Raw genomic sequence first — 14,117 nt, forward strand, 5'->3', positions numbered from 1 at the left:
CATAAAACTTTATTAAAACAATTCCATATAAGTTTTTTGGTCCATCATGCTATCTTTGAGAGACCGGGAAAAATCAGTCAAACTAATTACCGTAATTTCCGGACTATTAAGCGCACCCAAATATAAGCCACACCCACTGAATTTAACAAAGATTTTTATTTGAAACATAAATAAGCCGCACCTGTCTACACTGAAACTAATGAACTTTACACAGGCTTTAATAAAAGACAGTGTCTGTTACACGGCTTGTATCTAAACAGTAGCCTACCAAGAAATTCATTGTTCACTGTCTTCCTCCTTCCTTTCACAACTATTTCTCTCAAAAGTTTTTCTTTTGGCATCGGCGTTTAAAAATCACCATCAGTGAAGCTTTTCTCCCGATGCCATGCAGCTCAGAACACAGGTGAAGTGTGTTTTTTTTCATGCCCGGTTGTTTTTGAGCGTGACGAATGATTCGCATTTCCTGTTGACAGTCCGAGTGAGCGGCAGGTCAAACGTCAGAGGAACATCATCCATATTTATGATGTGGTGCGGCCCGATTCAGTGGGAGCGCATCTGATTTAATATAAAGAGTTTCATTGGTTCACCTGAACCCGTTCGGCAATTTAATTGGTCTTATGTTACGGGGCTCAGTGTTTTGGCTTGAAGTTTGTGAAACCAAGAAAAACCCAGGAAAAATCCATAAATTAGCCGCTTCGTTGTTTAAGCCGCAGGGGTTCAAAGCCTGGGGAAAAAAGTAGTGGCTTATAGTCCGGAAAATACGGTAGTTATGTGGCAAATGCAATTCCGCAATAAACCAGGGGGGGCGCCAGATTCCAACCGCGATAAAGTGGGGGATTACTGTATTGGTACAATTTCTAGCCATATGCCTTTCTTTCCACTGTATAGTGTGTGCACATTGTATCCCAGTGCAAAGCGAGCTCATGGCGAATCTCTCTAAATTCTAGTGGAACATCTTCCCAGAGGTGTGGAGGTTATTTTGACAGCATACATGTGGAATGGGATGTTTAAAAAAATATCTTATTGATATTCGTTCACAAGTTTTTACCCATAAGGTGTATATACAACATAAAACAGCATTAATTTATCGTTTTATTGTTTCTGTGTGTTTACTGTTTTTTTTTTTCCCTCCCCCCAGAATCTGTCGATCGACACAGACCTCCACGCGGCAAATGGGAAGAAAGTGAAGGCTTTGGATATATTTGCCTACGCTCTCGCCTTCTTTAAGGAGCAGGCTCTTAAAGTAAACAGCATCGTACCGGAGATCTTTGTGCTGTTTTTTTTATTATTATTATTTTGTAGTTGTTTATCTTACACTGTGTTCTGATTGGCTGCAGGAGCTGAGTGACCAGGCAGGGGCGGAGTTTGATAACGTGGACGTCAGATGGGTCATCACCGTTCCAGCCATCTGGAAAATGCCGGCAAAGCAGTTCATGAGAGAGGCTGCATATAAGGTACAGATCTTATCTTAATCCGGGTTTTCGTCTGGATATAGAGCTGAGAGTGCCCTTAATGACAAAATTTAAGAGCCATACTTCAAAAATACTTTCCGAACCCTGAAGGAGTGTATTTAGCACAAAATACTCCGTCATACATCCAAATATTATTTTTCCTCCTTTTTACCAGTGTGAATACCTCAGAATGCATGAAAGAGCATTAGACTCCCCTAAAGCACCAGAGAGAAAGAGAAAGAAGTAAAGCTGCATTTTTTATCACCAGAGTTTAAGAAGATAAGAAAGCAAGAAAAGGAAGAAAGAAAGAAGGAAGAAGAATCAGGAAGCCAGAAAAAAGAGAGCGATACAAGAAGGGGAAAGAAAAAAAAGAGAAGAATGGGAAAAGGTTTTTACCAGACAGTGATCAGTGATCTCACCCTTTTAAGACACTCTATTAAACAAGAAAGGAAGGAAAACGGAAAAGAAAAGGAGAATGAAGAAAGGAAGGAATTTAAAAAAGAAAGAAAGAATGAAGAATGGAAGAGAAAGAATGAAGAAAGGAGGGAAGGAAGGAAGGGTGGAAAAGAAAGAAAGAAATAATGAAGGATGGAAGGAAAAGAAAGAATGAAGGAAGGAAGAAAGGAAGGACAGAAAAGAAAGAAAGATTGTAAGAAGGATGAAAAAGAACAAAAGTATTAAGGAAGGAAAGAGAAAGAATGAAGGAAGGCAGGATGGAAAAAGAAAGAAAGAAAGAAGAAAGAAAGAAAGAAAGAAAGAAAGAAAGAAAGAAAGAAAGAAAGAAAGAAAGAAGGAAAATGAACGAAAGAATAAAGGAAGGAAAGAGAAATAAAATTAAGGAAGGAAGGACAGAAAAGAACAGGGAAGGAAGGACAGAAAAGATAGGAAGAAGGAAGGAGACAAGACATGAAAGAGAGGACAAAAGAAGGACAGGGACAGATAAGTGGGTGCATAAGAATTAACCTGACCGAGAGATATGGATGAAATAGGGGGAAAAGATGGAGGAAGGAGGAAGAAGAAAGGATAAACATGTGAAAATGATGGACTGAACAAGGATGAATGAGTGGGAGGGACAGAGGATGGATGGATGAAAGGAAGGAAGGATGGATGGAATACAAGATCATGCTGTGTGTATGGGGGTAAAAGGTGTGGCTCTGTTGTAGATACTTGTACAGAGGGAGGGTGTGTGTGTGTGTGTGTGTGTGTATGTGTGTGGAGGATTTTGCAGTAAGAAGACAAAGAACTAATTGAAGAAAGGTAATTACAGATAGAGAGAAAGAGAGATAAAGGAAGTTGGAACTGTGTGAAATGTAAAAGCAGCTCATTCTGGACGTCAGTAACAAACAACACTACGGCTTGATGTTCCACAAACTGTATAGAAAACTGAATTATGGAGGTGAGAGCATGCGGCATACAAACCCAGATTTTACATCTATTTTTAACACCCAACATAATGAGGGCAGGGCAGTAGATGCTACAGTCTGTTACAAATGACTTTTATATTTAACCGTAATACTGCTGCGAGTGCTAAAATTAATCCTATACATCACTCACAATACACAAACCTGACTTTATTAACCTCAAATACTTTCATCAAATTTCTTTTACGATTATCTTCCATCCACACGGCATCACATCCGGAGACTAATGTCTGCGGGGAAAGAAAGAAAGAAAGAAAGAAAGAAAGAAAGAAAGAAAGAAAGAAAGAAAGAAAGAAAGAAAGGAAGAAAGAAAGAAAGAAGAAAGAAAGAAAGGAAGAAAGAAAGAAAGAAAGAAAGAATGGAAAAGGAATGAAGGAAGGGAAGAAAGAATGAAGTACGGAAGGAAGAAAGGGAAGAAAGAATAAAGGACGGAAGAAAGAAAGGAAGGAAGGACAGAAGGAAGGAAGGAAAGGAAGAAAGAATTAAAGAACAAAGAAGAGAAGGGAATAAAGAAAGAAAGAAAGAAAGAAAGAAAGAAAGAAAGAAAGAAAGAAAGAAAGAAAGAAAGAAAGAAAGAAGGAAAACGAATGAAGGACAGAAGGAAGGAAGAAAGAAAAAGGATGGAAGGAGGGGAAGAAAGAATAAAGGATGGAAGATAGATAGATAGATAGATAGATAGATAGATAGATAGATAGATAGATAGATAGATAGATAGATAGATAGATAGAAAGAAAGAAAGAAAGAAAGAAAGAAAGAAAGAAAGAGTAGAGATGTGATATTGTATAAAGTGAAATAAGTTGACATCCTGTAAGATTCTGATAGTACACCAGTCTGGTGCCGTGACCCGAGTGTGTGCTGTGGGTGTGATTAGGCAGGTTTGGCCTCCCGGGAGAACCCTGAACAGCTCCTCGTCGCACTGGAACCCGAAGCCGCCTCCATCTACTGCCGGAAGCTCCGCGTACATCAGATGGTCGACCTCAGCGAAAAGACGTCCATCAATGGCTACAACCCACCTGAGAATGTGGGGGCGGGAATGGCGCATGGTTGGTACCACCTTCTTCCTCTCTCTCTCTCTCTCTCTCTCTCTCTCTCTCTCTCTCTCTCACACACACACAACCACACACATCATATGACCATCAATGAGATGAATAAGAATCATATATGATATATATCAGATTTTATATTTTTTAATGAAGTTTAATCAGAAAGTTACAGGGCAGACCAATAGATGCTACCAAGTCACATGACTTTAATATTTAGTTTTTATATATTTAGTTATATATCACACAAAAACACAAAGACCACTTTATTTAAGCTCAAGTGCTTCATCAGAATTTTGAGTAAAAGACAGGAGGTGGAGCTGGAGGTAGCAGAGCTGAAGATGTTGAGGTTTTCGTTGGGAGTGACGACGATGGACAGGTTTAGAAATTAGTTAATTAGAGGGACAGCGCATGTAGGACGTTTTGGAGACAAGGTGAGGGAGGCGAGATTGAGATGGTTTGGACATGTGCAGAGGAGGGACATGGGGTATGTCGGTAGGAGAATGCTGAGGATGGAGCCACCAGGAAGGAGAAAAGGAGGTTTATGGATGTGGTGAGGGGGGGATGATCCGCTGTGGCGCCCCCTAGTGGGAGAAGCCAGAAGAAGAAGAAGACTTTCATCAGAATTCTTTTTTGTCTAAAAGAGTTCAATCCGACTCAGAAATCCGTAGGTAATTGTTTGCATTCTTTTTCGAGACAATTTTTGTTTTTCGATAATCTTCTATGGATGGAAAAAAGAACGGAAGGAAGAATGAAAGGAAGGAAAGAACAAGGGAGAAAAGAACTTTTAAATGTTTTGTATAACTTGCCGTAGTTCTTTCATCAACTTTGACTGTAAAGAAGTTTGCTCCCAGACAACCGTAATAAATGTTTGTATCGGAAATGAAAGCAAAAAAGCGAGTAAAATCAATTCTGCACATTTTAGAATCGTTAACACTGGTGCAATATATGGACAAACGTATTAGGACACCTGACTCCTCCTATATGTGGATCGTTCCTGCAAGTTGGAGACACACAATTGTATACAGTACGATGTATTTGGATGAATTTTCCCTTCACAATACGATTTGTGTATCAAGTAAATAATGATTATTATTTACCCCTTTTATTCTTTTTACCAAAATCAAACGATTAAGAAACCAGTATTACAGTGTGATCTCTAAAACAAGGTTTTCTAGTGTGAATACTGAAACCCCCTTCTGATGACACATAATGCTGATGGATGTATATGTTAACCTCTTTCTCCCTGTAGCGCAGACGGTAAATTAGTCAAACTGCCATGTAGGTGCTGGTGTCAGGTTTGATATCGGAAAGCTGATGATATCAGCAGCTCCAGGGGTTTTTACTGCCCCACAGAAACGCTGTGTCACGTGAAAGGAAGAGAGAGAGGAGCTCATCGACTGGAGAGATGGATATTTAGCCCAAACCTCAGAATAGAGATCGAAAGAGTAAGAGAGAGGGGTTTAGATTAAACTCTTTGCCTTTAAAACTTTAACTCAGTTTTGTTTACGTCTAATGATTTTAAAATTCATTTTAAAAGTTTTAAGATAATAAGGTAAGGTATAAGGTAATATTGCACAGTTTAAAAATGGTGTTATTGCACATCTTTGTTAAATATATGTGCACCCGGGTCTGTGGGATCGAGTACAGAAGAATTTAAGAATTAAAGTACAAAAGAATTTATGAATTAAAGTATAAAATAATTTATATATTTTAAAGTACAAAAGAATGAAAGAATTAAAGTACAGAAGAATTTAAGAATTAGAGTATAAAATAATTTATATATTTTAAAGTACAAAAGAATTAAAGTACAAAAGAATTAAAGAATTAAAGTACAGAAGAATTTAAGAATTAGAGTATAAAATAATTTATATATTTTAAAGTACGGAAGAATTTCTGTTTTAAAGTACAGAATAATTTAAGAATTAAAGTACAGAAGAATTTATGAATGAAAGTACAAAAGTAATTTATATATTTTAAAGTACAGGAGAATTTAAGAATTAAAGTAAAGAAAAATGTATATAGTGTTAAACGTACAAAGTACAAAATATGGTTTAAAAGTACAGAAAAAACACATTTTGTATTAAAGAAATCAGTATTTACTGACTGTAATTATGGTCAAAACAACATTTTTATTTACAGTGATATAAAAGCAGTGATATTTATCTTCTATTGTGTCCATACTGACAAAATATTTTGAGAGAAGTGAAATGACTATGCGCCGGATACTTGGTGTTCTGATCACTGGATTCATTCCCAGACAGTTATTACAAATGGAGGCACACAACTGTATAAAATGGATTTAAATAATTCCTTAGATTGAACTTAGAGACCCAAACCTGTTCCAGCATGACATTGCTCCTGTTCACAAAGCCAGCGTCATGAAGATATACTTTACATTGTTTGGAGTGGAAGACCTTGAACATCTGGCCTGCTATAGAGCTCTCAACCCTATTGAGATGAATTGGAACGCTGACCTCGAATCTCCACAAACACATGCCAAAATCAAGTGGGAAATCTTCCCAGATGTGTAGAGGTTATTATAACAGCAAATAAGGATTGAATGTGGAATACATTTTTCAGAAAAAGTGCATACAAATCTTATCAGTCAGTAATTAATAACAATAATAATAATAATAATTCCAGACTTTAATTTGTAGCCCAGATGTTGTAGTGAAGGTCAGCAGTTGGGAAAAGCCTCCAGAGATCGACATGTTGCTTCTCCTTTATATGGAAAACCATTCCTTGCTTTTATAATTTGCATCACCTTTCGAATTAATTTCTGTTTTTCATTATTATTATCACGTCAGGTTTTAAAGCAGCAGGTCATTATGCGAATGTTTAAACGTGTCCCGTGTCCAAAGTAATCCACTTTATATATTCTTGCCGAGTTCACAGGAAGGTCCGCGTGAGATTTCCACATTTAAAGAATGTTTTTTATTATATGTATTATGATTCATTCAGATTTTTAGTTGGTGAGCATCTGCATTTATGCTTTATATGATTTGGTATCATGGTAATTAAGCTCAATTCGCAGGTAAAATAACAAACTTTAAGCTTTACTCAATAATACAAAAAAAGTTTCTTCTAAAACAAACACTCATCATAATCTCACACAATCTGCGTACAGTATTTTATTCTAAAACTAAGATCAATAAGACTTTTATGGCTAGAAATAAGTTTTCACGTGTAGGCAGTGAATTCAACATTTTCAGAAAGACAATTCCAGTAGTCTAGATGCTTCTGCTGTTTCTCTGTCATCCTGTTGCACTGCTGCTCTAATGTCACACAATTCACACTCAGCTTCACGAGCACTTTTTTTCACCTCCTCACACACACTCTCTCTCTCTCTCTCTCTCTCTCTCTCTCTCTCTCTATCTCTATCTATCTCTCTCTCTCTCTGTCAATAACCAGCCAAGGAACACGTGCGTCGCAACCGGCAGAGTCGCACCTTTCTGGTGGAAAATGTCGTAGGAGAGCTCTGGTCCGAACTCAGTGAAGGTAGAGTTTTCTCCCTTTTCTCTCGATCCCTCGCTCTTTCTTTTGGTTTGATCTACGCTTGCTGTGAATGCTAATCTCATCACACACAGATTCACTCACGCCCTTTTTATTCTTTATTATCCGTCTAACTTTTCATTCACGGTTCATTGTTGGATTTCGACGCCAGCATGACGCATCCCCTCCATTCTGACATGAATATTAAATGGCCATATCGTGCATGACGTTTACGCACCAAAACTCGAGAGTTCGACAACAGAAAAGACCAGATTATCATTTTTTTCATCTTCAACTGTTCAGTTTTAGTGCCTCTGGTAATGCTGTAGCTGCAGATTCCTCTTCTTCTTCTCACAGGAGTGTAACCTGGTGTGTACATTTTGAGATGCTTTTTTTTTTCGCTCACCAAGTTTGTTGTTGTTTTTTCTTTGGGGTTTTTGGGGTTTTTGAGTAAAGATACTCTTCCTGTCAGCTGATCCGCTAAGGCATGTGCTGATTTTTTTGTTGTATGTCAACAAATCTAGAGACTGCTGTGCATGAAAACTCCAGGCCATCACTAGTTTTAGGGGAAAAAAATCAAACTAACCCCTCAAGGTCAAAGTCATAGAGATCACATTTCCTCCATTCTGATTTTGATTGTGAATCAAACAACGCCAACGTCTTGACCTGTATCCGTATACATTTTTTCATTGTGTTCCTGGCAAATGATTGGTTTGGATTTAATACCCTTTATGAACAGGTAGGTGAATAAATGGAAGGTCAGAAAGACAAAAGGATTAACAGGCAACATCCCCCTTTTGCTACCAAAACAGTCCCGACCCTTAGAGCATTAACAGCATTCACTTTTTCAGGATTTTAAGCAATACAGACGTCTGTTGGATCAGACCACATGGACCAGCCTTCGCTCCCCACGTGCTACAACAAGCCTCGGCCAGCCACGACCCTGTCGCCGGTTTACCACTGTTCCTTCCTTGGAGCTCTTTTGATAGATACTGAACACTGCAGACCAGGAACATCCTACAAGAGCTGCAGTTTTGGAGATGTTCTGACCCAGACGTCTAGACGTCACAATTAGTCAAATTCGCTCAAATCATTACAGTTGCCCATTTTTCCTGCTTCTAACATCAACTTTGAGGACAAAATGTTCACTTGCTGCCTAATAAATGTATCCACTCACTAACAGGTGCCATGATGAAGAGATCATCAGTGTTCGCTCATAATGTTCTAATGTCTTAATGTTATGGCTGATTGATGTATATAGTGGTGTTAGTAAGGTGTTGCATCACCATGACCTATGAGAACAGTATTAGTGCCTTACCATAGATTCTACACGTCTCTATAACTATACTGGTGGAACAAACACTATTCTTCCAAAAAAAAAAAAACCAAAAACATTCCCTTTTTTATTTATTTATTTTTTTTACAATGGAGGTGGCTAACTTAACTCCAGAGCTCTCAAAATCAAAAACACATCCTCATGTTGAAGACCAGGAATCATGAATAATATCAAGCTGCCATTAGAACCTGCACCAATCATTGGATGTTATAGATTCAATAAACACCTTGTTAAGAGGCAGGTATTTAATCTTCATATCTTCATCTAAAAATGAAATATCTTCCTTTCTAGTGAAAACGGAGCCCTGAGTCTAGTAAATGGAAGGATTGGTATGCTGTAGGATGGATGGATGGATAGATGTATGGATAACTGGAAATAAATTAGGGGGGGGCACCACCAGCACTAGCTATAGGAAAAGCAGACAATTGCCTAAGGCCTAACCTAATCCTATACACTAGTTAAAGATGTAGTGTAAAACTAGACTCTTTGTACATATAAAAAAACTTCTCACCTGAAGTGTAAGCAGATAATATCACTGTTGCATGAAAAGACTGTGTGATGAACAAAATAACATTTTTCTGCATACTGACTTGATGGCAGCGAACCGAATGCATCCCTCAGGGTGCTAAAAGCTAAACCAGCAATTTATTTATCGTGTATTAATTAAATACACAATATTGCCAAAAGTATTGGGTCACCTGTTCATAAGTTTGGTATGTGTTTTTTGAGAATCGCATCCCACATTTAGTCGCAATTTTCTTTTCTAATTCCCTCCACTCTTCTGGGAAGATGTTCCACTAGATTTTGGAGTGTGCTTATGGATATTTGTGTTCATCAGCCACAAGGGTATTATGAAAGGCAGGTACTGATGTAGGTCAGATGAGATCAGAGCTCTATTGCAGACCATTTAAGATCTTCCTCTTCAAAGCATGTAAACCAGATCTTCAAGGAGCTCACTTTGTGCACAGGGTTTGGGTTTCCAAGTTCAAGTGAATGCTAAATTTTATTACAGCGTATCTGAAGCGTCCTGTACAATTGAGTGGCTCCAGTTTTGTGGTAACAGTTTTTAAAAGAACCACATAAAGCAGAAACGTCAGGTGACCCAATACTTTTGGAAATATAGTGTATTTTAAAATACTGATAACAGGATTTGTATAAATTAAAAGGTTAGAAATATGGAAGTGGAGGGAAGGATAATATAAAAGTGTGGGTCTAGAAGCAGTCTTAGGATAGAGAAGGACAAATAGATAGATGGACAGGTAAACACTTTAATGGATGGAGGGATAGCTACACAGATAGCCGGTCACCACGTCCACCAATGAACAACTGCACTAGAATATTGGAGGAGGTCCGCCTTTCTTAACAGCCCAAATCTTGCAGCTCAAGGACTGAGAAATGCTGAAGTAGAACATTTAACCATTTGTCCAATTTTTGGGCAATTTTACTTCCTTTATTTTTAGATTACTAGCATTTAAAATAGCAAGGTTTGAAATACGGTTCGATAATTTTCGAAAAGAAAACCTTTTCATTTATATTGAGTATTTTAAACGATCTCAAGGTTTTAAAATGTGGTTCTGTGGTATAGTACAGCATGTGGTCTGGGTGTACAGAGGGATAGTCTATATGTGTTCCGTTTCTAAATGATTGAGGTCAATTATCTATGTATTTATAATGACCTCTCACAACCTCCATTTCCTGTTCCCAGGTGACCGATACGTGGTGGTGGATTGTGGAGGAGGGACCGTGGACCTGACTGTGCATCAAATCCGCATGCCTGAAGGTCACCTGAAGGAGCTTTATAAGGCCTCGGGTGAGTCGTGTTTATTTCGCATTAGAAAATATGACCAGAGAATGCTAAAAACAGGACGCTGAATAAAATGATGTCAATCGTAAATGTACAATTTAAAATTAAAGTTATTTATCATCCATTCACACAAATTGAAATACTTATACAGTATTAACTGTTGGTTATTAATAGACTAGCACGGGTTTAAACTGTTTTTATATAAAGTTTGGCATCGAAAACGAAGCCAAAGTAGCTACATTTTAAAAACGGCGATTTAGCAGCCTTTCGAAAACGGTGGCACGTATTTCAGTCGTTGCCGCGACATTTCAAAAAGAGGCGGAGAGTTAATGAACGACAGGCGTAAATGACGCGGGCCAAACCGTCTTACATTTTGCTCAAAAGTTTTGCGTTTCAGGCGTTTTGGTGTGGATGAGCAACATTTAGGAAACGATCGGAAACGAACGTGTGGACGCAGAGTGTATTTAAATGGAAAACCCCATTTTCAGATTTATACGGATTTGCGTAGGCATAGTCCTCGAAAAATACCACAAATGTTATTATTTCAGAATAAATTAACTTCAGATAGACGTTTTTAATGTTTTTACTATGAGATTAATTGTAACCTGTGTAATTAGCCACAAAGAGATTTGAATTCGTTTTTTTATTATTATTATTATTATTCCAGAACTGTATATACTGTGATTGCAATTTTCATCATCAACTCTCCTTTGTTACTTTGTGGTATGAAAGAAGCCTTGACTCACTAACCATGTAAGATGATTGGTATTGATCACTCTCCCCTCCATCTGTCTCTGCAGGGGGTCCATATGGGTCGATTGGCGTCGACTATGAATTTGAGAAGCTGCTCTGCAAGATCTTTGGTCAGGACTTTATCGATCAGTTTAAGATAAAGAGACCTGCTGCGTGGGTGGACCTGATGATAGCTTTCGAGTCACGTAAGAGAGCTGCAGCACCCGACCGCTCGAACCCCCTCAACATCAACCTGCCCTTCTCCTTCATCGACTACTACAAGAAATTTCGCGGCCACAGCGTGGAGCATGCGCTGCGCAAGAGCAAGTGAGTGTGCGGAGTCATGCGGTCAGGTGACTTCAGTGACGTTCAGTCTTTGTGTTAACACCTGTACAAGGCGATTGAATGTGCAGTATTCAGTACAGGTGTGAAGGAGGCAGTGGAAGGCCATCAAGGCCAGCAAGGCTTTTTCGGCTGCCTTAAGCTCTATTAGACTCACTGACTTACTTTAGTTTATATATATATATATATATATATATATATATCTTTGACCATGAATTTAGAGAATTCCATTCTCATAATTTCATAGCGTCTCTTTAGCAGCACCGCCATCAAGTATAAATTTTGGTTTTGAGTTTTTATTTAATGTCTTAAGCCCAACATACTGGGCACTGAAGATTTTTTTTTTACTAAAAACTCTAGGTTGCTTGAAGCTTTTGCTTTACGATTTAACCCCTCCGAGTCCCCCTCTCTCAGCAATCATTACACGTCGTGATCTTCACGTCCTGTGATTGGAACATCAGGGAGTGCGCTAGTCAACTCGCAACCCGCATCTGCTGCAAATTGCACGACCTCAAATATATTCGTGTAGCTGTTTTTTTTTTCATTCAACACCGAATGACAAAGAAGAAGAAATTGATTTGGCAGCAGTTACACTTCCAAGGACATTGACAAGACAATTTTTCAAGAAAAGCTGGACAAAACTGTTTAAAATCGTTGTTCAGCTTTTTCCATTTATACTTTGCTGTTTTATTTCCCATAGAATTTGCATTAAAAACACACAATTTGCCTTAAGTAACAAACATGTTGGGTGTGTGTGGAAGCAATGCGTCTAGACATCAGTGTAGGCTATAGAAATATAGACATGTATGGATAGATGGACAAATAACTCCCAACACTGTAACTTAGTCATTAGATTTCCAATAATATTTCAATGGTAAATAAAGGAAAAACATTTTTATCGTGATAATGGATTACACAAGGAAATTATTTCTTGATCCCGGCCACAGTGGTCTGACTCAGTGTCCATGCTCAGCCACACTTCCAGAATTGCTTTATCACAGATGGTTTGCATGAAGTGTGTGAACGCAGACGTTCTCACTTGCTGACTCATGGTTGGTCAAGTTCCTCACCATTATAGATTGGGTCAGCGATGTCACGGCCTGCTGTGTCTAAAGCAGCTCTGTTCATCCTTTTAAAGAGAGCATAATCTATGCCAATTCCATCACTGTATTGCCCAGTTAAGTGTTTTACTTGAAGGTTTTTGCACTTTTGTTTTAATCCTCTAGTGCAGGTGCTTTAGGGCTGATGGCTTTGGGTTAAAGAATCCTGTAATTCTGAAATTTGACCTCTGGAGGAGTAAATGGAAAATGTACAGAACACGGGAAATTAGCATGCCCAAATTATATAATAAAAAAAAAAAAAAACCTGACTGAGCTTTTTATGCTATGTTGTTCTTTAACTAAAAAAAAAAACAAGCAGTTCAATTCGTAGGGTTTCAAAGGGACATAAAATTTCCGGTAAATTATCTACGGGATAATCTATGAGAACTTCATCTGAGGGGTTTTAGAAATATTCCAAGTTGAAAACTTACCTTGTCAGAATTAATGGGAATGAATTCAAAAATTGTGAAAAATGAATATAAACTGTATCAATTGGTCATAAGCTGACATTCATGCAAACTAATACAGACTTTGATTTAATTGTAAGTATAATTTTGTTGCACAGTATCTTACACACAGCACAAGGATGGAACATAAATGTATGTAATATTTATGTAACGTGAATACTCGCCAAGACGGATCATTTTTTGACGTTATTTTGTGTGCAGGATTCAAGAAATGATGTTTGTTACGTTTTGGAGGAACGTGCATGTAGGGGGCGTGGCCTTAGTTAAAAGTAATTTAAGTTCCCTGTTATTGGCTAATGTGCAATTTTCGTAAATTTACACTTTATTCCGGATAATTCCTATATGTTTCCATTAATTCTCTACCCTTAAAAAAGTTTAATTTCTAAGTTTCATGCAAATCCATTACCCAGAAGTATAAATGAAGTCAGATCAGTATCTTGACTGAATGATGGGAATAATATTATTCCCTTCATTATTATTTCTATAGTTTCTATTCAGTGTTGTGTGAGCTTGATAATGATTATTGATATCAGTGATAAAGTGCATCTCTTTTTTTGTAATCCTGTCTGTGTGTGCAGTGTGGATTTTGTCAAGTGGTCATCTCAGGGCATGCTGAGGATGAGCCCAGATGCCATGAACTCTCTTTTCAAGCCCACCATTGACCACATCATCCAGCACCTCAGTAAGTGTTTGTGTTATAGACCCTTTTTCTTGCATCAAGCAAACAGAATTAAGTTTCTTCTGTAACCCAAGATCAAGCTAATAACAGGTTCAAATCGTGATAATGCCATTCGCCATCTTGGGAGGAATGTATTCGACCCTGCGTTAGATTAAACAAAAGGGTTACAGGAAATAAAATAAAAAATCACCACACATGATAACGATAATATTTAATCTAACAGAGACTGAATGCTAATGTGGTAAAATGA

The 14,117-nt window shown here is 37.9% G+C and overlaps 1 protein-coding gene across 3 annotated transcripts in view; it reads left to right on the plus strand.

Annotated features, from left to right (window-relative positions):
* The window catches only part of hspa12a (heat shock protein 12A), a 60,536-nt gene that overhangs the window by 40,181 nt on the left and 6,238 nt on the right, over positions 1-14,117 (plus strand). For 2 of the 3 annotated variants that reach the window (XM_046855744.1, XM_046855743.1), the window contains 7 exons: positions 1,139-1,243; positions 1,338-1,454; positions 3,744-3,915; positions 7,327-7,413; positions 10,449-10,553; positions 11,348-11,606; positions 13,767-13,870. In XM_046855744.1, the coding sequence (XP_046711700.1) occupies positions 1,139-1,243; positions 1,338-1,454; positions 3,744-3,915; positions 7,327-7,413; positions 10,449-10,553; positions 11,348-11,606; positions 13,767-13,870 (949 nt within the window). The remainder of the gene's footprint in view (positions 1-1,138; positions 1,244-1,337; positions 1,455-3,743; positions 3,916-7,326; positions 7,414-10,448; positions 10,554-11,347; positions 11,607-13,766; positions 13,871-14,117) is intronic. The other variant, XM_046855745.1, reaches the window with a different exon arrangement.

The sequence above is a fragment of the Silurus meridionalis genome, chromosome 8 (genome assembly GCF_014805685.1).
Source record: "Silurus meridionalis isolate SWU-2019-XX chromosome 8, ASM1480568v1, whole genome shotgun sequence".
Classification (NCBI taxonomy): Eukaryota; Metazoa; Chordata; class Actinopteri; order Siluriformes; family Siluridae; genus Silurus; species Silurus meridionalis.